The 23729-nt window shown below is 42.9% G+C and overlaps 2 protein-coding genes across 2 annotated transcripts; both read right to left on the bottom strand.

The window, feature by feature from the left end:
- Positions 1 to 5616: 5616 nt before the first annotated feature.
- ZNF334 (zinc finger protein 334) lies at positions 5617 to 7945 on the bottom strand. The gene has a single exon (XM_059133025.1). The coding sequence runs from the start codon at positions 7827 to 7829 to the stop codon at positions 6195 to 6197; it is 1635 nt and encodes a 544-aa protein (XP_058989008.1). The 5' UTR covers positions 7830 to 7945; the 3' UTR covers positions 5617 to 6194.
- A 2078-nt stretch (positions 7946 to 10023) lies between these two features.
- LOC131807846 (zinc finger protein 37A-like) lies at positions 10024 to 22603 on the bottom strand. Its single transcript, XM_059133538.1, has 5 exons — positions 22569 to 22603; positions 22175 to 22232; positions 11161 to 11287; positions 10821 to 10916; positions 10024 to 10142 (listed from the first exon to the last, which is right to left on the bottom strand). The coding sequence occupies exons 1-5, from the start codon at positions 22601 to 22603 to the stop codon at positions 10024 to 10026; spliced, it is 435 nt and encodes a 144-aa protein (XP_058989521.1).
- Positions 22604 to 23729: the final 1126 nt, after the last annotated feature.

The raw sequence follows: 23729 nt of genomic DNA, 5'->3' as shown, positions 1-23729 counted from the left end.
AAATTAGCGTAGCCCATTCACTCGCTTGCTATTTTTCCAATATCCGTAAGGTGTCGTTGTTGAGCTCCAGGTTGGGGGTTGAGATTTCGTTAAGGTTTTTATTTTTTATTTTTTTTTAAGGTTTTATTTATTTATGACAGAGAGAAATAATGAGGGAGGGAACACAAGCACGTGGGAATCTGGAAAGGGAGAAGCCGGGAGCCCAATATGGGGCTCGATCCCAGGACCTTGGGATCATAACCTGAGCCAAAGGCAGATGCTTAATGATTAAGTCCTCCGGGCGCCCTAAGGTTTACTAAGGTTTAATGACAGAGTCAGAATCACACAGTAGTAAGGAGACAAACCTGGAATTAAAAGTCAGGTTTGAGGCGCCTGGGTGGCTCAGTGGGTTGGGCCTCTGCCTTCGGCTCAGGTCCTGATCTGGGAGTCCTGGAATCGAGCCCAGCATTGGGCTCGCTGCTCAGCGGGGACCCTGCTTCCCCCTCCCTCTGCTTCCCTCTCTGCCTGTTTGTGATCTCTCTCACTATCAAATAAATAAATAAAATCTTAAAAATATATATATATAAAAGTCAGGTTTGTCTGAATCCAGAGCCCATACTCTCTTCCTTTGGAGGTCAAGTTTCCTCTCTCTGTATACACATGGCTAATTGCTGCAGCACCATTTGTCCAAAAGTCTACTCTTCCTCCATTGCTTTTGCATGTTTTTAAAAAAAGTCAGTTGGTCATATCTGTATGAGTCTATCTCTGGGTTCTCCATTCTCATGCATTGTTCCATTGATCTGTGTGTCCATCCATTCACCAAAGCCACACCGTCTCAATTATTGTAGCTTTATCATAAACTTCCAGTAGACTGAGCCCCATTTTGTTCTCTTTCAAAATTGTTTTAGCTATTCTAGTTCCTTTTTCTTCCCTATCATCTTCTGAATGATCTTGCCTGTATCTACCAACAAGAGAGGACAAAACTCCTGCTGGGGTCTTGATAGAAACGGCATTAAACCTATGTATCAGAATGGGGAGAATTGACATCTTTCCTGTGCTGAGTTTTCCAACCCATGAACAAGGCATATTTATGCATTTCTTTAGATCTTTTTTTTTTTTTAAAGACATTTATTTATTTATTTGACTGAGAGAGAGAGAGAGAGAGAGAGCACAAACATGGGGAGGGGCAGAGGAAGAGGGAGAAGCAAACCCCCCAACTGAGCAGTGAGCCCGATGTGAGTCCACCCCAGGGTGCTGGGATCGTGACCGGAGCCCAAGGCAGACGCTTAAGGGACTGAGTCACCCAGGAGCCCCTGGATCATCTTTGATTAGCGTTAGGTAATTTTCAGCTTGCAAGTTCTGCACGTGTTTTGTTAGATTTACATCTAACCATGGGTTTTTTGGGGAGCAATTGAAAATGGTATTGTATTTGAAATTTTGGTGCCCGTGTTCATTGTTAGCATATTGAAATACCGTTGAATTTTGTATGTTTACCTTGTTTCTTATGAGCTTGTTGAACTCACTTACTGTATCTAGGAAGGTTTCTTTCCTTTACTTTTCTTGAAGATTCACTAGACAATCATGTCATCTGCAAATAAGGACAATTCTATTTCTTCTGTGTTTTTAAATTTCCTTTTATTGCCTTTTTTTTCAGAATTGGTTTTTATTTTATTTTTGGAGCCCAATGCAAGGCTTGAGTCACAACCCTGAAATCAAGATCAAGAGTTGGATTTCTAACTGAGCCATCCAGGCATCACTCAGAATTGGTTTATTTATTTATTTATTTATTTTAGAATTGGTTTGTTTAATCTAAATTGTCAAATTTATGGGTATAAAGCTGTTCATAGTTTTCCCTGCTAATCATTTTGATGTCTATGGAGTCTGACATGATACTGGATTTCATTACTGATATTGGTAATATGTGTCTTCTTTTTCTATACCAATTTTTCTAGAAGCTTGTCAATTTTATTGATGTTTTTAAAGAACCAACTCTTATCTTTATTTATTTTTTCCTGTTGTTTTCTGTTTTTCATGCCATTGGTATCCCCTTTTATCTATATTATTTCTTTCCTTCTGCTTGCTTTGGATTTATTTTGTTCTTTTTCTAGATTCTTGAGTCATGAGCTTAGATTATGTTTTCTAAATTTTTAAAAAAGCTTTATTTATTTAAGTAATCTCTACACCCAATGTGGGCTCTAACTCATGAGCCCAACATCAAGTCTCATGTCCCTCTGATGACTGAGCCACCCAGGAGCCCCATACCACATCACTTAAAACCCACGCTTGGACTTCAACCATCTTTGAATTCTCAGAGCACTCAGTCAAATAAAATGCCCGCAAGTGACTGCAGGAGACAAATGATGAATTAAAATTTACTCCTGCCTTCTCGTCCTTTGATTTCTTGGTGTTTCTTTGGAGTTTGAGGCCAAGTTGAATTTCTGTAGCTTCAAGATGGCTCATGGACTCTCCAGCCTGCTATTTTTCTTAGTGGACCTGGTTTGAGTTTGCTAGAAGCCAGGTTTGGGATTCTAGGGGCCAGTCGGTGCCATTAGAAACAGATATTGGTTACTGGGGTGGAGTCTCCCACCTAAAATGACTGTGCTTAGGGCCCAGATACTGACTCCACATAAATACACTAGCTTTTGTGTGTTAGGAGGAGACCCCAGGAATAAAAATCCAAACAAGGCGACTCACAGTGAAAGCTCTGGGAAGAGGTAGGAGGGCTCCAGACAAGGAGCTGGGTGAGAAGGAATCCTCCTGTTCAAAGTATTCAAAATTTGCAGCTGTACCTCAGAAGGGACTGTCAGAACTGGGTGACGATGGAAGGCTTGAGGCAACTTCCGGAGATGTGTCCTGAGCCATGGGGACTGGCAGGAACCAGACTCCACCAGAGAAGGACTATTCCTGGGTGTCCACAAGCTAGGTAGGAGAGTGACCTCAGGCTCAGCTGAGGTCTTTTTTTAAGAATCTTCAAGCTCCATGTTGTCTTCATTCTCCACTTTCTCTCCAGGTCATTGCCATTGGCCTCTAAGTATGTGCTGATTGCTCTGTAAATTGACATCCAAAGTTCCAAATGATCATACTGGAAAAACATGATAGCTGTTATGGACTGTTTGTATCCCTCCAAGATTCACATCTTGAAATTCTAGCCCTCCAGATGTGGTGGTATTAGGCGGCGGAGCCTTTGAGAGGTGATTGGGTCACAAGGGTAGAGCTCTCATTAATGGAGTTAGTGCCTCTAAAAGACACCCCACAGAGCTGGTCCATCCCTCCCACCCCACAAAGACACGGTGCACCAGGAAGTGAGCCCTCACCAGATACTGCCATGATCTCGGACTTCCCAGCCACCAGCACTGTGAGAAATAAATTTTTGTTGGTGCTTAGACCTGCAATGTATGGTATTATCATAGCAGCCCAAATGGACTAAGCCAACAGTAATTGTCTAAATCTGCTCTTCATTTTAAAGATTAATAAAATTGGGCTGGAGGCAATGTCAAGATTAGAAGTCTCTCAGTACCCTGTTCATCATTCCAAATAAAGTCAAAACGAGCATCTTAAAAAGTTTCTTACTAGAAATGAAAACCAAGGGAGGACCCTCAATCAGAAAGACACGGGTGTTTGGAAGCCCATTCCCTCCTCTGCTCTTTCCAGAGCTTCCTGTGGAGCCTCAAATCAGGAAGCGTTAAAACATTATTTTAAGACAGAAAAGGAGCATAACCTGAACATATATTCGTATCAGTGGCTATTTCCCTATGAGATCAATTTTGACGAGAGGCTGAAGAACCTCATGTTTAAGAGCACTGTTGGGTTAAATGATATCATCACAGGACTTAACAGTGGGTACTTATGCTTTAATGGAGGAATGTAAAAAGAATAGAAAAGATATATATATATATATAATCTATATTTATAAATATCTAATATCTATCTATCTTTCATCTGTCTATCCATTCATCCATGTATCATCTTTTGCCCAGTCTCTTAAATTTTTTTTCTTTTTTTTTAGAGAGAGAGGGAGGGAGAATCTTAAGCAGGCTCTATGCCCAGTATGGAGCCTGACGCAGGACTCAATTCCCCCAACCCTGAGATCATGACCTGAGCCCAAATCAAAAGTTGGATGTTTAACCGACTGAGCCACCCAGGTGTACCTCCAATCCTTTAAATTTCAAGCTTCCTTTGTCATATATACATACATATACATATATATGTATATATATATCTTAAACCACACATAGATGGTTTTTAAACCATTGAACCATCACTGTTTTTGATGTGTGAATTCAACTTGTTTATGTTTGTGAGAACGTTTATTACTTTTTCATTTTTATTTATATTTACTATTGAAAGCACTTCGATTTCGTTTCTTTTTCACTAGCTTTACTTTTTCTATCTTGGTCAATGCTCACTTTACTGTTTTTAAAAAGTTAGGATTAGTTTTACAAGGGAGCAAAAGGAGAAATACAATAAGGGAAATCAAGATGGTGAGTTGCAAAGAGGAGATGGGTAGACTCTTGAAAATATCATTATGGAAATTTTGGATCCAGAAAAGTAGACGAATGAAAAAACTTAACTATGATCTTTATGCCAAAACATCACTTTTGCTAACATTCTAATGCAATTATCTTAAAGCCTGTTTCTTGAAAATTAATCTATAAACAGAAATAGCCATTTAGGCATATATATGATATAAAATATTAAAAGCAATACCTGTATACTCATGAATCATTTGAGAAACATGCATCTCTCTCTCTCTCTTTGTAAATATAAGTCCCTCTTTCCTCCACAGATGTAACTGCTATCCTAGATTTAGTTAATCTTCCACTTGCTTTCCTTTGTTCTTTGACAACTAACATGTATGTTTCTATGTCTGTCTATACACAAAGATGTATATGTATGTATATATATATATATATATGTATAATCCTCAAACAATGTACTGCTGATTTCTTTGTTTTCTAAACTTTTTGGAATGCAGTTACATGATATCTATATATTTTTTCATTTACCATTAAGGTATAATAATTTTGAAGTATTTAACTAATTAATTCATTTTCATTTCTGCAACCTTATTTCCCTGGTCTGACCATAACCAACATTTATTAATCTAGTCTATTTTTTAAAAAGATTTTATTTATTTATCTGACAGGCAGAGATCACAAGTAGGCAGAGATGCAGGCAGAGAGAGAGAGAGAGAGAGAGAGGAGGAAGCAGGCTCCCTGCTGAGCAGAGAGCCTAATTCGGGGCTTGATCTTAGGACCCTGGGATCCTGACCTGAGCCGAAGGCAGAGGCCTTAACCCACTGAGCCACCCAGGAGCCCCAATCTAGTCTATTATTAATGGACATTTTTTACTTCCCATTTTTGTAAATCATACTGCAAGACTTATTGCCATGTTGTCTCGAACATTCTGGTATATGTCTGTGGGTGCGTGCACACACGAGAGTTTCTCTAGGGCGTGTTTTTTCTGTGCTGGAGCCCTTGGCATTGTGGTTGAGCCTCTTCTTGTCCTTTTACTGACCCATTGCAGGACATTTGGTGTCTCTGGCTTTCCCACGCACTAACCGCAGACAACACCCTGTCCCAGTGAAAACCAAACCATCCCGGTATTTCCGAACACCCTTTAGGATGCCCAGTTGAGAACTATTGCTTTAGGGTATGTATCCAGAAGTGGGACTGTTGGGTCACAGGTTATGGGACTGTTCAGTTTTCACTTAGTCTATGTACACCATATGTTGACATTCAGAGACAGTGGTGGATTTGATCACAAATCCAACATACACATAACTCATGTTCTATGGCATGCTCACATACTGTATGCCAATATATAGTTCAATACACCTCAGAAAGTCTTCACATATATATTTAATGTTATTGTATCAATGACTTAAAGTATTCCTGCTTTTATAAAAGGTACACATTTCACAGTCAATTAACAGGACATTTTCTGTTTATCTTTTCTCTAATAAGTTTGGCATCACATCCAAAATATGACTTCTACTTAACATTTTCACAAGAACATTCTTATCCATATTCTTTAAAGTGATAAATTTCCCCTCCATATTTTTGAATATTTGCTGAAAGCTTTCACATGTTCCAAGCACTCATAAGGTTTCACTCCTGTATTAATCCTCTAGTTCCAATAAGCTATAACTGATTGATGAAGACTCCTTTGTGTGTTGACATCTTAGCTTTTTGGCCCTGTGATTTGGCTGATCTTCACCGAACCTGATTTGTGGATGCAGGTTTCTGCTTGTGGGCAACATGGATGGGAGTTTTCTTCTTGTGTGTTTTTCTTTGATGTTTGGTGAGGGCTGACCTCTGGCTGAAGGTTTTCCTACATTCATTACACTCATAGGGTTTTTCCCCTGTGTGAATTCTCTGATGTTTTGTGAGGGCCGATTTTTCATAGAAGGTTTTCCCACATTCAGGACATTTGTAGGGTTTCTCTCCGGTATGAGTTCTCTGATGTACAACAAGGTTGGATTTCACACAGAAAGATCTCCAGCATTCATTGCATTTGTACGGTTTCTCTCCCGTGTGGGTCCTTTGATGTTGAGTAAGGTTGGATTTCACACAGAAGGTTTTCCCACACTCATTACATTGATACGGTTTCTCTCCCGTGTGAGTTCTCTGATGCACTGTGAGGGCTGACTTCTGGCAGAAGGACTTCCCACATTCATTACATTGATACGGTTTTTCTCCTGTGTGAGTTCTCTGATGTTCGGTGAGGTTGGATTTCACAAAGAAGGACTTCCCACATTCATTACACTCATAGGGTTTTTTGCCCGTGTGTGTGCTCTGATGTTGAGTAAGCTCTGTTTTCTTATGAAAGCTTTTCCCACATTTATTACAGTCGTAGGCTTTCTTTCTGTGGTGAGCTCTCTGATTTTGAGTGAGGTGTGACTTCTTACTTAAAGCCCTCCCACTTTTGTGACACTCAGCAGTTTTCTTCCCTGGGTGCATTCTCTGGTGTCGAGCGAGTTTTAACTTCTCACACTTACCATCTTTAAAGCTTCTCTCTCTTGTGTTAATTCTCTGATTTTGAGTGAGGTGTGACTCCGTTATGACTCTCTCACGATCATGACACTTGCTCGGTTTTTCTGCTGTGTGAGTTCTCTGATGTTGAGGAAAGCATGGCTTTTCATGGGAGGATTGTCCATATTTATCACATTCATAGATTTTCTCTCCGATGTGAGTTCTCTCACTTTGAGTGTGGTATGACTTCTGCAAGGTGTCCTCACTTTCACTACACTCATCAGGTGTTCCTCCTCTGTACTCTCTCTGCTGTTGAGTAAGGTTTGACTTCTTGCCAAAGGATCTCCCCAGTTTATTACAATCATAGTGTTTCTCTCGTACGTGAACTCTCTGATGTACACGTGTTGACTTCATGCATAAGGGTTTCCTATTTTTACTGGATTCATGTAGTTTCTTTTCCTTAAGGGTTCTCAGATAAGCATTGAGCTTTAATTTTGGGGTGAAGGCTTGTCTGTATTCATTACCTTCAGAGGGTTTCTCTCCTTTGTGAGCTCTCTTATGTGTAACAAAGACAGTCTTTTTGTGAAAGGCTTTCCCACAATTATTATATTCAAGAACGTTCTCCAAAACAGAATTCTTCTGATGTTGACTAAAGTCCTCATTATATCTGTGGGATTTCTTCTTGTGGTCATTTTCACAGGGCTTGTTCCCTATATGAGTTTTCTCATGCATAGTATCAAGGAATCCACATCCATTCATATCATTAGACTTTTTTCTTACATGGTTTCCATTACTAACAATTAATTCTGAAACACTTGTTCTAGATGAGTCAAATTTATGGGATCGTTTTCTTGAGGGTACTGGGTTTGTGGCCATATTAAATGTTTCTCCCAAGGTCTTATTTCTCTCCTTAATCAATATTCTGTTGTTGAAGAATAAAGCTTGCTTTGAATATTTATCTTCCTCTTCTTGGCTTCTTTCTTTCACATTATTGGTTTTCTGGACTTCTAGAAATATGAGAAATTGACATACATTATAAATCTTAACATGTTTCTTAAGAAATAGATTTGTACACAAGTGGCCTACTAGTTGGCATATGGGTTTCTATTGGAGTGGATTCTTGGGTTTTTAGACACAGTATTCTGGGATGAAAGAAGTCCTGAGCAAATATTTATTCTACTCTTTTGGTTTGGTAACATGAAAACAGAGACAAAAACACATATTATAGTAGAAAACAAAAGGAAAGGAAGCTGAAAATTAACACAAATGGCTTTGATTTGTTACAAATGAGATGTCAAGATGGATAGAGAGTTTGAAATAAGACATAAGGAACAGTGAGTTGGGTAAAAAGGATGTCAGGAAAACAACACCCAAGGATGGAAGATTTTCAAAGGATGGGCAAAGACAAAGGACACTGAGGAGGGAGACAAGGAAGACTAGAAGGTAATAAGAGAAGTATCAGAGTCAAGATCAGGTTGACAGCAGCTCAGAATAGAACCATATCCTCCTCTCCCCCATACTTTACCACCTGCAATGAAGTCCTTACTCTGCTCTCCATGTTCCCAAACTCTTCCTCCTCCTTCCCACTCTGTACACCAACTCCCAACTGAACTTATAAAATCACTAATTTCCTTGGGTCTAAGGGTTCATTCCTATAGTTCATCCCCATCTCTTCATAGAGCTGTGATATGGTAAAACACTATCCAAAGAGAGTGTTAATACATAGGAGAGAACAAGCCATGCTTGCCACAGGATCTGGTTCACCTCTGTATTCTGGTTGTTGGTGTTTTCATTCGACTCTCTCAGGATTGATCAACAGTTATCTATCCTGACGGACACCCTCTTTCAATCTGCTGATTTACTTGGCCAACTGATTGTGTCCTCTTACAATACTAATGTTTAATTCTACTTTTATATCATGTTTTCTTCCTCTCTGATTTCTTTTTTCTGTGAAAACTCAAGCAGCTGGCTATCCAATTTGGTCCAAGGACCTTTATTAATCTTTGTCTTAAAATTTTTTTTAGCTATGCATGATTATTACTATCCTTTGCTATTCTCATTTTAGCAAAGAACAGCAATTATATCCTTAAAAATATGTGACTTTTCTGTAGCAGATAAAACAAATAGAAACCCATATGCCAACTAGTAAAATTTGATATTGGATTTTTATACCTAGAGTTTACCCTAGGTTCTTATACCTAAGTTCACAGCACATGTTCAATGATCAGCCCACAAGTCTAAAGTATTGTCAGATGTATTGGATCAGGTACTTAATTCTGTAAATTGGACATTTCTAGCCACATATCCACTTTCATGTTCTTCATGTCACATATTCTGTCCTTAGCTCTACTCAGTACCTATGCATCCTTCAGGGCAATGCTACTGTCCCAATGCCCTTTCTTTCTTTCTTTCTTTTTTTTTTTTTTTAATAATCTCATTACTTCAAGTTCCATTTGTGGCAAAGTTTGCAAGTAAATACTACCTGTACAATGTGTTCTGACACTTTTTTTCCATAGTTGGTTTGTGTGATGTTTACCTTCTCCATCTACTTCCATGACCAAGCCTGATTTTCATTATTTTTGGTTGTAATCCACATTTTAATTAACTAACTAATTAATTCACTATTTTTCAAAGTAGGCTCCACATGGGACCTGAACTCATGACTCTGAGATCAAGACTAGAACTGAGATTGAGAGTTAGACACCTGACCAACTGAGCCACCCAGGCGCCCCATTCCACTTTCTAAGTTTAGGATTTCAGCTGATTCCCACCACTAGTGAAAACGGAATTGACATTTTGTTTTTATTTTCCTTGTGGCCTCTGAATAATGCGCAGGAAAAGAGGCAATGCTGAGTTTACAGGTGCATCTGCATACTGGAATTCACTCCTTCCTTCTCAAAATGCCTTGTTCATGGGACTGTTGGGACATCACCGTCTTCTGGTTCCCTCCCTACCATACTGGGTGCTTCTGCTCATTCTTACGTGAGACCTGCTAGAGTCACGTGCCTTCTTGACCTCCAGACCTAGCGTGCACAGGTGCAGCCCTTGATCTCCCCTCTCACCTAATGCCTCACTCAGAGCAGAAGTCAGTCTCACCAGGCCCAGAGCGCTTTGCTCCAGCTAACTCTCTGACATCAGCCGCTACTTTCTTTTGAACCACCTTTGGTCCCATGGACTCCTCGATGTTCCCTGATTACACCAAGCACACTGCCATCTCAGAGACTTCACACCTGCTGCTCCCTCGATCTGGAAATCTCTCAGATAATCTGTGGCTCACACCATCCTTCCATTCAAAACTCGATTCCACTCTTCCTGCACTGCTCCTTTCTAAAACCAGCACTCCCTATCAGTTCTTCTACCCTTCATCTGACTTTAATTTTTCATACTGCTGATGACTACCAGACATATTACTTTTTTTTTTTTTTTTTTGCTAAATCTGCCAATTTACTAATTCGATCTACTGATAGGAGTAGAGTCTTTGTACCCCCTTTGCTTAGAATGGGACGGATGCATATCAGGTCCCTCCTAAATATTTGTTGAATATAAGAATGCACCAATAACTGCACAATGACAGCGTGTTCGGCACAGGAGGAAAGGTGAACAGGGTCATTACCCAACAGAGAAAAACAGAAACAATAGTCTAGGATGAGGAAAGGAGCAATCGGATCCTACAAAAACCAGCCCAACCTCTCTAGGCATTAAAGTTGAACAGAACACAAAGGGCACTTACATCTGAGGGTGCTGCTTGGAGGTCTGCTATCTAAGGTAGGGAGGTCATCTGTCTTTAGTTCAAAAGGCTCTAAAATGAACTGGCCACTTGGGGTCCAGTTCCTCCCAGCTGCCTTCTCTCCACCACCGTGAACTCACCTGGGCGGCTCGGACTTGGGAGTTCTCTCTTTGATACCCATGGCTCTTCACCTTGCTCCAGCTTGAGTATCAGCTCAGGCGTGGCGACACAGTGCCCTGTTAAGGGGAAATGACATGGGGCTCGGTCAGACCCTTTGAAGAATCAGAAGGGAGAAACTTTTGAAGCTGTGCAGGGATAGGGCTTTTTGCCAGGAGGGTGAGAGTGTAACAGACTTTCAAGTTCCCTAAAGGGGTCTTTGAATCCCAAATCTCAAGCCTGAAACTCACTACTCCCTATAGTGATTTGGGGGCTGAGACGGAAGGGCATGCTGTGGGTACTTGCATGGGAAGCTGTGCTTACCCAGGGACACCAGCTGCCTGTAGTTCTCCAGCATCACCTCCCTGTACAGGAGCCTCTGGGCAGGGTCCAGCAGCTGCCACTCCTTCTGGGTGAAGGCCACAGATATATCCTCGAACGACACCGAGCCCTGTAACAGTCCAGTCCTGCTTACTGGGAGGTGCTCAAGACCCGATGGCATGGGAAATCCGTATGGAAATAAATATCTACTGTGTTCATTTTGGCGGAGGGGGGGGGGAGAGGGGGAAAGGGGCAGAGGGAGAGAGAGAATCTTATTTTTTCTAAGATTTTATTTAACAGAGAGAGAGAGAAGGAGAGCCCAAGGAGGGGGAGCAGCAGGCAGAGGGAGAGGGAGAAACAGGCTCCCCACTGAGCAGAGAGCCCGGCGTGGGACTCGATCCCAATATTCTGGGTTTGAAACCCAAGCCAAAGGCAGCTGCTTAACCGACTGAGCCACCCAGGTGCCCCTACCGTGTTCATTGTTAAGATTTACCAGAACGTGTTACAAAAGATGGCAACCATGTAACTTCCTTTACGTTATACTTTGCGGGAGAAACAGAAATCATAATAGAAATGCTCTGCCTCTGTATTTATTTATTAATTCATAAAATAAAGAAAAATTGAGTCCCTCCATATGTTTAAACGATCCTAGTAGTAAGGACGCTAAGACAAAAAAGACATTGGGCCTGTTTTTAAGTTGTTCGCAGACCAACAAGGAGACTTTCTACAAAGCACATACATGCCCAGTAATAAATTACATAATAATAAATAACGACACAAATTAAATTAAGGGAGTTGCAAGTAGTGCACGGTGATGGAATAAGGTTGGGGGCTTCGATGAGATTCAGAGCAGTAGAGGTAGTCAGTGGTCAGACAAGGAGAAATTTTGGACTTTCTCCTGGAGACCAGTGGCCTCCAAATATCGAGTCACCCCATCAACAGAAGTTCCTAAGCATCCCTCCGCTCATTAATTTCTAAATGACACATGTCTAGGACTCTCCAGCTAGTCACCAAAAGTAAAGTTGCCTTTCTTAATTTTTTCTAGATACAAAAGAAACATGAAAGAGAATTCTAGAACTTTCTTTACATACCACACACTACTTGATGGTCAACTTCAGTTCTCTGGGGTGGACACCTGGCTTTGGAGATGACTTCCATGGAATTGGGGACATATACCTAAGTGACATGATCAGATTTAGATTTTGAAAGCAATGCCCTAGCAGCAGACTGGGAGAGGGTTTTAAAGGAGCAGTTCTCAATCAACATGATCTTGCCTGCCTGGGGGGGCATTTGGTGACATCCAAAGACCTTTGTGGTTGTCCCAACGGAGGAAAGGGGGCTTCTGGCATCTAGTGGCTGGGGTCCAGAGATGCTTCTGGAAAGCCTGCGATGCCCAGGACAGCCTCTACAACAAAGAATTATCTGGCCCCAAATACTGACTGTGTTGAGTTTGAGAAAGCCAGGGTACGGTTTTTCAGGGACGGGAAGGGAAGTCAAATTAGAGAGGAAGGTAATAACCATAATCAGAGAAGACTGTAATGTCGTAACAGGGGCATTTAGATGTGGACCTGATTCTAAATGGTATTTGTCATCAATTGGTCAAGGCAAGAGGGGCTACGGAATAGTACTCCGGGGCTAGGACTCTGAGGCTGGTACTCCGGGGCTAGTACTCCAGGGTTATCTCCAAGAGCAGCTGGGTCAAGGCTGGTGCCCTACACCAAGACTGAGAAGCCAGGAGGAAGACTAGGTCAGGCGGGAGAGAGAGAAAGAGAGGGAGAAATCTTGGACATCTGTGACACACACAGGTGGGAAGTTCCAGGTGACAGATGGATATATGGTCTTGGGGCTCAGGAGAGAGGTCAAGGATTAAGATACATCTTGGAAATCAGGAGTATCTCAGTGGTAGCTGAGGCCATCTGAGTGGGAAACCTACCCACAAAGAACAGAAAACAGAAGATTCGGAGCCTGCTGGGGAGGAGGAGGGAGAGGCGGCCTTGGGGAAGCAGGAGTTGGCAGATGTATCTATCCATGGAGAGCAGAGCAGGTCCGTGGTGGTGCTCAGGAGGAAAACGTAGAAGGAATGACACGATCCTCGGGAGCCACCAGTGGTGACAATTTCAAGAATAAGAAAGGCTCCTAGCTTGACATGATGGGCTGGGCACACACATTTATCTCTTGGGCCTCCAAACCATAGCAGGGAGAGACATACATAAAAACACCACTACGGGATCGGGGCAGCGGAGTACAGGGAAAGGGGGCTGTCAGCAAGGGACAAATGCTGAGGGGTTTCTGTAAGTTACAGAGGAGGAGGCAGATTCTGGAGGCCACATGCTCATCCCCTACTATAAACCCAGAAGAAGCACGAATCTCAGGTTCTGTTCAGGGCTGGGCAGAACCGCCCAGGTCAGCAGCAGCTGCGTGCGGAGACCTAGGAGAGCGAGTGGGCCTATGAGGACTGCTACGCTCCTGGCTCTCTCTTGCCCCACAAAGGAGTTGGCGAAGGGTCAACACTGAGAACAACCTTCCCTATAAAAAGCAGGGCAACCGCCTCCAGGAGTCTGCATGAACTTTGCAACCGGAGAGAGAAGCAAAGTGCTATGCTGAGTACCCTGAGCGGTCCCAGCTTTGCTTTTAGGGCAACGCTAGGGAAACAGACCAATGCTAGGGAAACAGACAGCTCTGCCATCAGGTAAGGCGCTGCCGGCTCTGGCGGGGGGAAAGGAGGGACCCCTGAGCTCTGCCCCGCTCTGTACAACCTACAGAGAGGCCCGTCTGGACACATCTCCCACCAATTCCCGGAAAAGCCCCCACGTCTGTCCTTCCATTCCAGGGAAGAGCTTGCCACGGAAACAGGTCTCCGTGCCGCCGAGTGAACACAGCAGCAGCTGCCTGGACTGATCTTCCGATGCTTTTGTTTTTCCATTTACAACAGGAAACTAAAAAGGGCCCAGATTCTGCTGGTGGGAAAACAAACAACTGGAAAAATAAGCATCAGGAAAAACTGCGTAACAAAATATTATTTTATGACAAATATAAATAGCAATAAACAATAAAAAACAAATATAAATAACAGTGTCATTTTTACATAAATAAAAACCAACATCCTAAAAAGAGAAGTACCAAGACAAATCAATGGAAGCCTATGAAGACAGAATTAACTTAGATGTTGAAGACAATAATTTTTAAGACTTCCAATTGGTGTCCCCAGATTGGTGTCAGAATCTTACTTCCATAAAGTGAGAGAAGTTGGCTCTGCAGAAAGGCCAAAGACCCAGATAGAACATACTTGGTGGTTGACTTAGGAAAAGAGAAAAATCTAAAACCTAAAACCCTCCAAAGAAGGCGTTGAAAATCACATGACTTGGGTAACTAAAAATGAGCGAATCTCTTAACACACAGAGCAAAAGAAAATGGAAAATGGAAAAGACGACAGAAAAGCAAAGGAAGAACAGCCGGACCACAGCAGGGAGCCACTGACCGCCTCCTGGGAGCTCTGGGTGGTGTGAACGCAGAGGAGGCAGGGAGGGAAATAATGTCGGGAAGTCACTGCAAGTGTCCTGGGGCACGAGGCTTCGTGGGCAGGAACACCTTCATCAGGTACCAAGCAGGCATCTGGGTAGATGTGGCCTGGTGACATAGCTTAAACCCCGGGAGAAAGAAAAACTTTGCCAGAAGATAGAATAAAACTGGGGTGAGAAGCAAATTGGCCCATGACTTCTCCTCAGTCACACAAACAGGAGATGGTGTTTTCTCCTCACACCCCCTCAGGAGCGCACACCCCAATGCTACAGCTGGTCAATCCTGTCACGGGACGGAATAAAGATACTTCTGGACACGCAGACTCAGAAGGCGTAAGACTGTCCATAGGCATCCAACGGAAGTGAGCAGTCAGAGAAGGAACACAACCGGAGGACAGAGTGGTGAACAGACAAGAGCAGGAAGAATGGTTCCTGGTGAAGCTGGCCATGGGGGGACGTACAGACCATGCGAGGGAAGAGGCAGAGGGTAACTCAATAGGAAACCTCAAAAAATATTCACAAACTGTATGTAGGCAACATTTTTAACATTTTTGGACAAAGAGACATATTGTGGGCATGAAGCCTGAGAATTCTTGAAACTTGGGAAGAGGAACTGCTACAGGGATTGATGGGGAAACTGAGGCAGGTTGTGCTGGTCCAGCAACAGGCCATTTGGAATGACCTAGTAAAATCAGCCCCTGAAAAGATAGAATATGACTGATCCTCTGGATCAGGAATCTGGATTATGAGGAAGGCTCACGGGAGCAGAGGACACCTGAAACCCTCTTTCTACCGAAGTACAGTCCCAGCTCTAGGAAATAAAAACACAGGGCACCCAGGGAAACACAAATAGGTTTTTAGTATACGTATGTCCCATGCAAGCTATACTTTCTGTACCCTGTGTCTTATCCGGCAATGCCATGCCTAAGAGATGTCGCATCCCAAGTCCTCGGACAGGCTGGAACAGAAGCAGATGGTTCTTACTCCTCCAAAATGAATGGAAAGCTTGTAGTGGACTTGGACTCAAGGATTCAAAGACAAAGTTGACCTATCTGGTCAAATTTCTTTTATTTATTTATTTCCTTTTTAGTAATCTCTACACCCAATGTGGAACTTGGACTCATGACCCCAATATCAAAGTCACATGCTCTACTGACTGAGCCAGCCAGTCACCCCCTGCCTGGCCGAATTTCTAATGATGTATCCTTAAAACCACTCCAACTACAAGCACCTAAATTTGTTATTTATACTTTCAGTAAAATGGGTGTAATAAAAGTCCCTACCTCATAATGCTGTTGTAATTAAGCCAGGCAAGGAATTTAACAGTGACCGGAACATGACAAGCAACCCTAAATTGTAGATAACATTATGACGCTTTATCTTCAGACTTGGGACAGCAAAAACCAAAAAGCAAAAACCAAAAAAACCAGAAAATGTATATTAGAATTGAAATAATTTTTGTTCAAGTAGCTAGAAGGTGTGATGCAATTGTTAATAAAGAATTCATGCTCCTGGATTGGAAGAATAAATATTGTGAAAATGTCTATGCTACCTAAAGCAATCTACACATTTAATGCAATTCCTATCAAAGTACCATCCATCTTTTTCAAAGAAATGGAACAAATAATGCTAAAATTTATATGGAACCAGAAAAGACCTCGAATAGCCAAAGGGATATTGAAAAAGAAAGCCAACGTTGGTGGCATCACAATTCCGGACTTCAAGCTCTATTACAAAGCTGTCATCATCAAGACAGCATGGTACTGGCACAAAAACAGACACATAGATCAATGGAACAGAATAGAGAGCCCAGAAATAGACCCTCAAATCTATGGTCAACTAATCTTCGACAAAGCAGGAAAGAATGTCCAATGGAAAAAAGACAGCCTTTTCAATAAATGGTGCTGGGAAAATTGGACAGCCACATGCAGAAAAATGAAATTGGACCATTTCCTTACACCACACACAAAAATAGACTCAAAATGGATGAAGGACCTCAATGTACGAAAGGAATCCATCAAAATCCTTGAGGAGAACACGGGCAGCAACCTCTTCGACCTCTGCCGCAGCAACATCTTCCTAGGAACAACGCAAAAGGCAAGGGAAGCAAGGGAAAAAATGAACTACTGGGATTTCATCAAGATCAAAAGCTTTTGCACAGCAAAGGAAACAGTTAACAAAATCAAAAGACAACTGACAGAATGGGAGAAGATATTTGCAAACGACATATCAGATAAAGGACTAGTGTCCAGAATCTATAAAGAACTTAGCAAACTCAACACCCAAAGAACAAATAATCCAATCAAGAAATGGGCAGAGGACATGAACAGACATTTCTGCAAAGAAGACATCCAGATGGCGAACAGACACATGAAAAAGTGCTCCATATCACTCGGCATCAGGGAAATACAAATCAAAACCACAATGCGATATCCCCTCACACCAGTCAGAATGGCTAAAATCAACAAGTCAGGAAATGACAGATGCTGGCGAGGATGCGGAGAAAGGGGAACCCTCCTACACTGTTGGTGGGAATGCAAGCTGGTGCAGCCACTCTGGAAAACAGCATGGAGGTTCCTCAAAATGTTGAAAATAGAACTGCCCTATGACCCAGCAATTGCACTATTGGGTATTTACCCTAAAGATACAAATGTAGTGATCCAAAGGGGCACGTGCACCCGAATGTTTATAGCAGCAATGTCCACAATAGCCAAACTATGGAAAGAACCTAGATGTCCATCAACAGATGAATGGATCAAGAAGATGTGGTATATATACACAATGGAATACTATGCAGCCATCAAAAGAAATGAAATCTTGCCATTTGCAACAACATGGATGGAACTAGAGCGTATCATGCTTAGCGAAATAAGTCAAGCAGAGAAAGACAACTATCATATGATCTCCCTGATATGAGGAAGTGGTGATGCAACATGGAGGCTTAAGTGGGTAGAAGAAGAATAAATGAAACAAGATGGGATTGGGAAGGAGACAAACCATAAGTGACTCTTAATCTCACAAAACAAACTGAGGGTTGCCGAGGGGAGGGGGTTTGGGAGAAGGGGTTGGGATTATGGACATTGGGGAGGGCATGTGATTTGGTGAGTGCTGTGAAGTGTGTAAACCTGGTGATTCACAGACCTGTACCCCTGGGGATAAAAATATATGTTTATAAAAAATAAAAAAAATTATAAAAGCAAAAAAAAAAAAAAAAAAAAAAAGAATTCAAAAAATAGGGGCGCCTGGGTGGCTCAGCGGGTTAAGCCTCTGCCTTCTGCTCGGGTCATGATCCCAGGGTCCTGGGATCAAGCCCTGCATTGGGCTTTCTGTTCAGAGGGGAGCCTTCTCCCCCGCCCCTCTCTGCCTGCCTCTCTGCCTACTTGTGATCTCTGTCTGTCAAATAAATAAATAAAATATTTTTAAAAAATTAAAAAATAAAATTTATTGTGTAAAGAGAAAGTGGGAAAAGAAGCACTTAAAAGGTTTCCATAGAACTTGAGATAAAGGAGTGTATCTTATTTAGATGGTACCATGGGTGAAAATGATCCCTGATGTCGAAAGAAAAATACATTCCCATATGTGTCCCAAACATCAAAGGTAATCAATAATACAATACAAATCACACGTAGACCTTCAAAACCACCAGAAGAAGAAAAAAAGAAAGTCAGGCGATATCCCAAAAAAAAACACATCAAAAAGTGAAAGAAAAAAAAAAAAGAACAATTGATAGGAAAGCAGGGTCACTAAAAAAATGTGAAATCACTCTTAGATTCCATTGAAAAAGTTAAGTAAGAAGTAAATGACTCACCTGTGACGTGTTCATCTCCCGCTCCGGGGAAAGTTTCCAGAACTGTGAGGCCAGAGCTGGAGGAAGGGAATGGGGCAGAGCAACCATAAGAAACAGGGTCTGTCCTGAAGGTCTTCAGAGCCCTTGCCTAGAAATCCACACACAGTAGCTGATGGCCAGCCACACAGTGGGAGGATGTGTCTGACCCTTCAATGGGGCAGGAGTTAACTGTGGGTATTTAAGAGAAGCATGCTTTTCATTGGGGAAAGTATATATATTTTTTTAAATAAAGATTTTATTTATTTATTTGACAGAGAAAGAGCAGGAGAGCACAAGCAGGGGATGTGGCAGAGGGAGAGGGAGAAGCAGGCTCCCCGCTGAGCAGGGGGCGCGATGTGGGGCTCCATCAGGACTGCAATCCCAAAGGCAGTTGCGTAACCAACTGAGCCACCCAGGTGCCCCTAAATATTCTTATCTGATTGGTTTCTTACAATTAACAGCTTTCTTTGGTTTAATAGCAGACATATAAAACAAGCCAAAGTCCAACTAAGAAGGAGTTGGTTAAACAAATCTTAGCGTAGCAAAGATGGCATACCATGGCTTTGGCCATTATTAAACAGGTTACATTTTAAGTTTTTGATGTCTGGGATTTATTATTTGTTTAAGTTTGTTTATTTATTTAAGTACTCTCTACATGCAATATGGGGCTCGAACTCATGACCCTGAGATCAAGAGTCCCACGCTCTTCCGACTGAGCCAGCCAGGCATCCCTGGGATTTCCTTTAAAATGATCTGGGTCATGAAAAGTGGAAGGTAAAATGCATATGTGTGGGGGTGGGTACAGATGAAACAAGATGGGCACAGCTTGATAATGGCTGAAGCTGTGACAAGTATTATGGGAGTCGTTATGTTATTTTCTTTACTTTTCTATGTTTTGAATATTTTCATCAGAAAAAAGTGTAAAAAATGACACGACAAACAAAAACCTGATGGAGATCCGCTCATTTACTTTCCAACACACACATACACACACACACTTAATTTTTTAAAATTTATCTCTATACCCACCATGGGGCTGGAACCTACCACTCTGAGATCAAGTGCTGGTGCCAGCCAGGTGCCCCTCCTACTTAGATTTTTAATTTCATCAAGTTAAAAAACATCAGTAGGAACCTCTAACAGGATAGGTATGCTTCAGGGAAGTCTATTTTATTTAAAGGGATTTATTCTCCTTTGGTTTCAGTGTCTCTAAGGGATTTTTTTAAATTAAGAAACTTGTTTCGAGGGGCCCCCGGGTGGCTCAGTCCTTAAGTGTCTGCCCTCGGCTCAGGTCATGATCCTGGGGTCCTGGGATGGAGCCCCACATGCGGCTCCCTGCTTAGTGGGAAGCCTGCTTCTCCCTCTCCCACTCTCCTTGCTCGTGTTCCTTCTCTCGCCACCGTCTCTCTCTGTTAAGTAAATGGATGAAATTAAAAAAAAAAAGAAGAAGAAAAAAAGAAACTTGTTTTGACTTAACTGAGCCACAGTGGACAGAACAGGGGCTTGGGAGTCAGGGGGGTCCCAGTGGTTCCTCAGGTTCTGGGACTAACAAATAATGCGAACCGAGATTATGCTGCTATTAAGGACACTGACAATACTTGGATGGTACCTACTATGTAACGGGCACTGTTCTAAGTACTTTACATATGTTACCTTATTCCTTAAAATAAAGCAAGGTGTAGGGAGTATTACTCCCAGATTATAGATGAGGAAATTGAGGGAAGAAGTAAAAATAATGTAGCAGAGCCGGGCTTTGAACCCTGGCAGTCTGGCTCCAGAAACCTTGTATTTAACTATATGCTAATGACCCAATACTGTTCACTTTTAAAACGAGACAGGGTTACATAACCCCTGAAGACCCTTGGCATTTGCCTACAAAGACAGGAATGAGGAAGGGGTGGGTACCATAGCCCTAAATTCCAGATGAGTGGAAGGCTGAGCGGAATCCCGGGACAATCCCGGGACAGGGAGAATACAAAGCGCGGGAGGAGGTTGGGGAGGAGTGGTGATCGTGGCCGTCTTCCCAGACCACAGCCTCATCCACTGTCCACAGGATTTCCTCATCCCAGGAAGCCTGCTTCTTGCCTACCAGCCTCACTCAGCTTGGTTCCCTTCTCTCTTTTGAAAGTTGGCTCCCACTTCCACTGACAGGCACTTCTAACAACCTCTGGGGTGGTGATGTGATCAGAAATCGCTTCTGAGCAAGCAAAGATAGAACCTGCTTGTTTCTGGGGTCTGTGCCCCCAGCTGTGGTGGGCTGTGTCTGAGCAGGTGGGGATTCCCAGGTGGGTGTCCTGCTCGCAGCGGCCCTGCCTTCTTTCCTTACAAGAGCTGTGGGGTCCAAGGAAATGTGAACCTGGCTGGAGGGGTGAATTCAAATCACTGGAATCTGCACCCCAGGTCCCAGCTGCCCTGGGACTTCTTCATCTGCGACCACGACCACCACCACCACCACCCACGGACCACAGAGGCAGCAGAGGCAGGAGTTCTCCCTGCGGTTCCCAGCAGTATCTGCATCAGTCAGGAGCTTGATAGAGATGCAAATGTGGGAGCTCCCCCGCCAAACCTATCAAACCCTGGTGGGTAGGGCCTAGCCAGCCCTGGGGTTTTAACAAGCTTATTTGAGAACAAGTGTCAGAAAAACCTGGTTTGGGAGTCTATAAACTGGGGAGGCCACTGGGCAGATGCACAACGAAGAAAGCCTAGAGAAGCCTTCATTGTGGAGTAACACGAGGGCTCTGAACTGATGTCAAGAAATCTCCATGAACTCTAGAGAAGATTCAGCTTGGTACACCCCAGGTTTTTGCTCGTGCCTCTGGGATGGGCCCCTCTGCAAAGGGTTGGGAAGGGTGTGCTGCGGGACAAAACCCAACACCGGGACAGGGATAAAACAACAACAACAACAACAACAAAATTGCTTGAGGTTTGCATACCAGCCCCTTCAATTACTGACCATGACCCTTCACCTCCAGAGTCCCGGTTTTCTTCTTGGTTAAAATGGGATTAATACCCATTTTGCTGAGTGAGGGGTGGGTATCTTTGGAAATAAACAATATTCTCAACGAAAAGAACAGTGATAAAGGCAATGAACATTTCCCAGGTCCTTGGTTAATGCCAGGACCTGTGCTGAGTGTTTTACAGGTGTCACCTTAGTCAATCCTCAGAACAACCTAGAGACGGGTTTGAGGAATAAGTTCATTTTACAGATGGGGAAACTGAGTCTTAGAGGCTCCTCATTTTGCCCACGGAGACTCAGTGGCGGAGCTAGAATTTAACCTCGTCGCAGTTCAAACTCAGACCAGTCTGCTACAATGCAGACCCCCCCCCACCTGCCCGCAGCTTGCAGATATGCAATGAATATTAAAAGCCTCCACTCTCATCCCCGCCGCCGTCGTGGGTTTGACTCGCTAACGAATGGTCGACGGGGCACATGCAAATTCGAGGAGCTCCTGGAAACATTCACATGCCTTTTCGCAGATGCAGTTTATTTGGACCGAGCAACCCGTGCCCTTATTCTTTTCGTGGAACCTGTGGGTCTGCAGCCAGGCTGCTCAGTCTCTGGCTTTCTTTAGGGTCCTCCGCTCCCCCTGGGGTTCGCTCAAGTTTTTGCTTCCACCATGTGTGGGCACAAACCTATCCCGCGCCGTGCAAAGCAACCCCCCGAGGTCCTCACCTGTAGTGCACATCCTTTCCGCAGGACTCGGTCACCGGGCGGCGAGCGGACTCCGAGGCTCGGCGATTACCTGCGGTGCGAAGCCGGAGACAAGGGAGCGGGCGAACAATGAGGAGGAACTGCACATGCGCAGAAGGAGCTGCGAGGGACAGGTTCCCTCGGCTCTCCTCCCGGTAATCCATCAAATTCGGGACTCCGTTTCCCATAAGTCTCCGCGCCCCCTTTCTTAGGGAACGTCGGAAGAGTCCCTGCCTTATCTGGCGAATCGGATTATTCGTCCAAAATCATCTTTACTTCTGTTTGGAGCCCTACTTCCTCCATGACCCCTAGATGAGGAATCCGAACCCGGTTCCACGGGTTCCTAGAACCAGGGTCCCTTCAGACTCAAAGCTACCTTGAGAAGGAAAGGTAGATGTCAATCGCACACATGAAAACATACAATGTTAATAAAGCCCAGCGATATAGTAAAAGATTGATGCCCACCACCAGCCCGTTTTCTCCCAGGAATGCAAACATCACCTCCACTCAAACACTGGATTTCAAAAGTACCACTAAAATTGTAGATAAAACAGCAGATACACAAAAATCAAAGGAAGATCTGACCAAGGACAGCCCTCATAATATCCCCCCCCCCTCCCATATGACCCTGTTAAGTGATACTTTTGTTAAAACAGGAACCTAAAGTTTATTATTTTATTTTGATATTTTCGTTAAACACATGGTTAGTCATTTTCTGATCCTTCTCACCTTTTTTATTTTGAAAAACTTCAAGCTTCCAGAAAGGCTGCTGGCATGGCTCATTCTGCATGAACACCTGGAAACAATTAATTTAGATTTATCATTTGTTAATATTTTGCCATAGATGCAATTCTCCATTTCTTTCTCCCCGTCTTCTCCTCTTCCTCACCATTTGAGAGTAAGCTGCAGACATGAGCGGTCATCCCTAGAAGTTCAGTGTGCATCTCCTAAGAACAAGGACATTCTTTTATGTAACTACGACACAATGATCAAATCCAAGAAATCCAACACTGAAATATTATCTAATATGTAAGCCATATATTCAAATTTCATCCATCGTCTCAATAGTAGCCTCTATAACATTTTTTTTCCCTCCTGATCCAGGATCCGATTCAGAATCATTCATTAGACCCAGTTGTCACACCATTTAGAGTCCTTTAATCTCACTCTTTAGCCTTTGTCTGACTTTCACAGCAGTGGCTGTTCTGAAGAGGACAGAGCAATTATTCTGAAGAATGTTCCTTCATTTGGGTTTGTTTGTTTCCTCACAGATTCAGGCTATCATATTTCTTGGCAGAAATTCTACATAAGGAAAGTTATATTCTTCTCAGTCAATCACATCAGATCAGTTTCATATGTGTGATGTTAGTTTGTCCCATTTTTGGTACTATTATCTTTGATCCCATGATTAAGATTGATGTGCAGGTTGGTATAATTTTTTTAAAAAGATATTATTTACTTATTTGACAGACAGAGATCACAGGTAGACAGAGAGACAGGCGGTGGGGGGGGGGATGCAGGCTCCCCACTGAGCAGA

The sequence above is a fragment of the Mustela lutreola genome, chromosome 9, assembly GCF_030435805.1.
Source record: "Mustela lutreola isolate mMusLut2 chromosome 9, mMusLut2.pri, whole genome shotgun sequence".
Classification (NCBI taxonomy): domain Eukaryota; kingdom Metazoa; phylum Chordata; class Mammalia; order Carnivora; family Mustelidae; genus Mustela; species Mustela lutreola.
Note: the sequence above shows the minus strand (reverse complement) of the source record. Positions and strands in the feature narration are given on the sequence as shown.

Excerpts from the sequence above, each read along its gene's own strand:
- LOC131807846 (XM_059133538.1), bottom strand. The coding sequence starts at position 22,603 with ATGTGTGCGATTGACATCTACCTTTCCTTCTCAAG. Across the intron at positions 22,233-22,568 it reads ATCTACCTTTCCTTCTCAAG|CCTCGGAGTCCGCTCGCCGC; the intron begins GTAGCTTTGAGT and ends GTAATCGCCGAG. Across the intron at positions 10,917-11,160 it reads CAGGCAGCTGGTGTCCCTGG|GGCACTGTGTCGCCACGCCT; the intron begins GTAAGCACAGCT and ends TCCCCTTAACAG.
- ZNF334 (XM_059133025.1), bottom strand. The coding sequence starts at position 7,829 with ATGGCCACAAACCCAGTACCCTCAAGAAAACGATCCCATAAATTTGAC.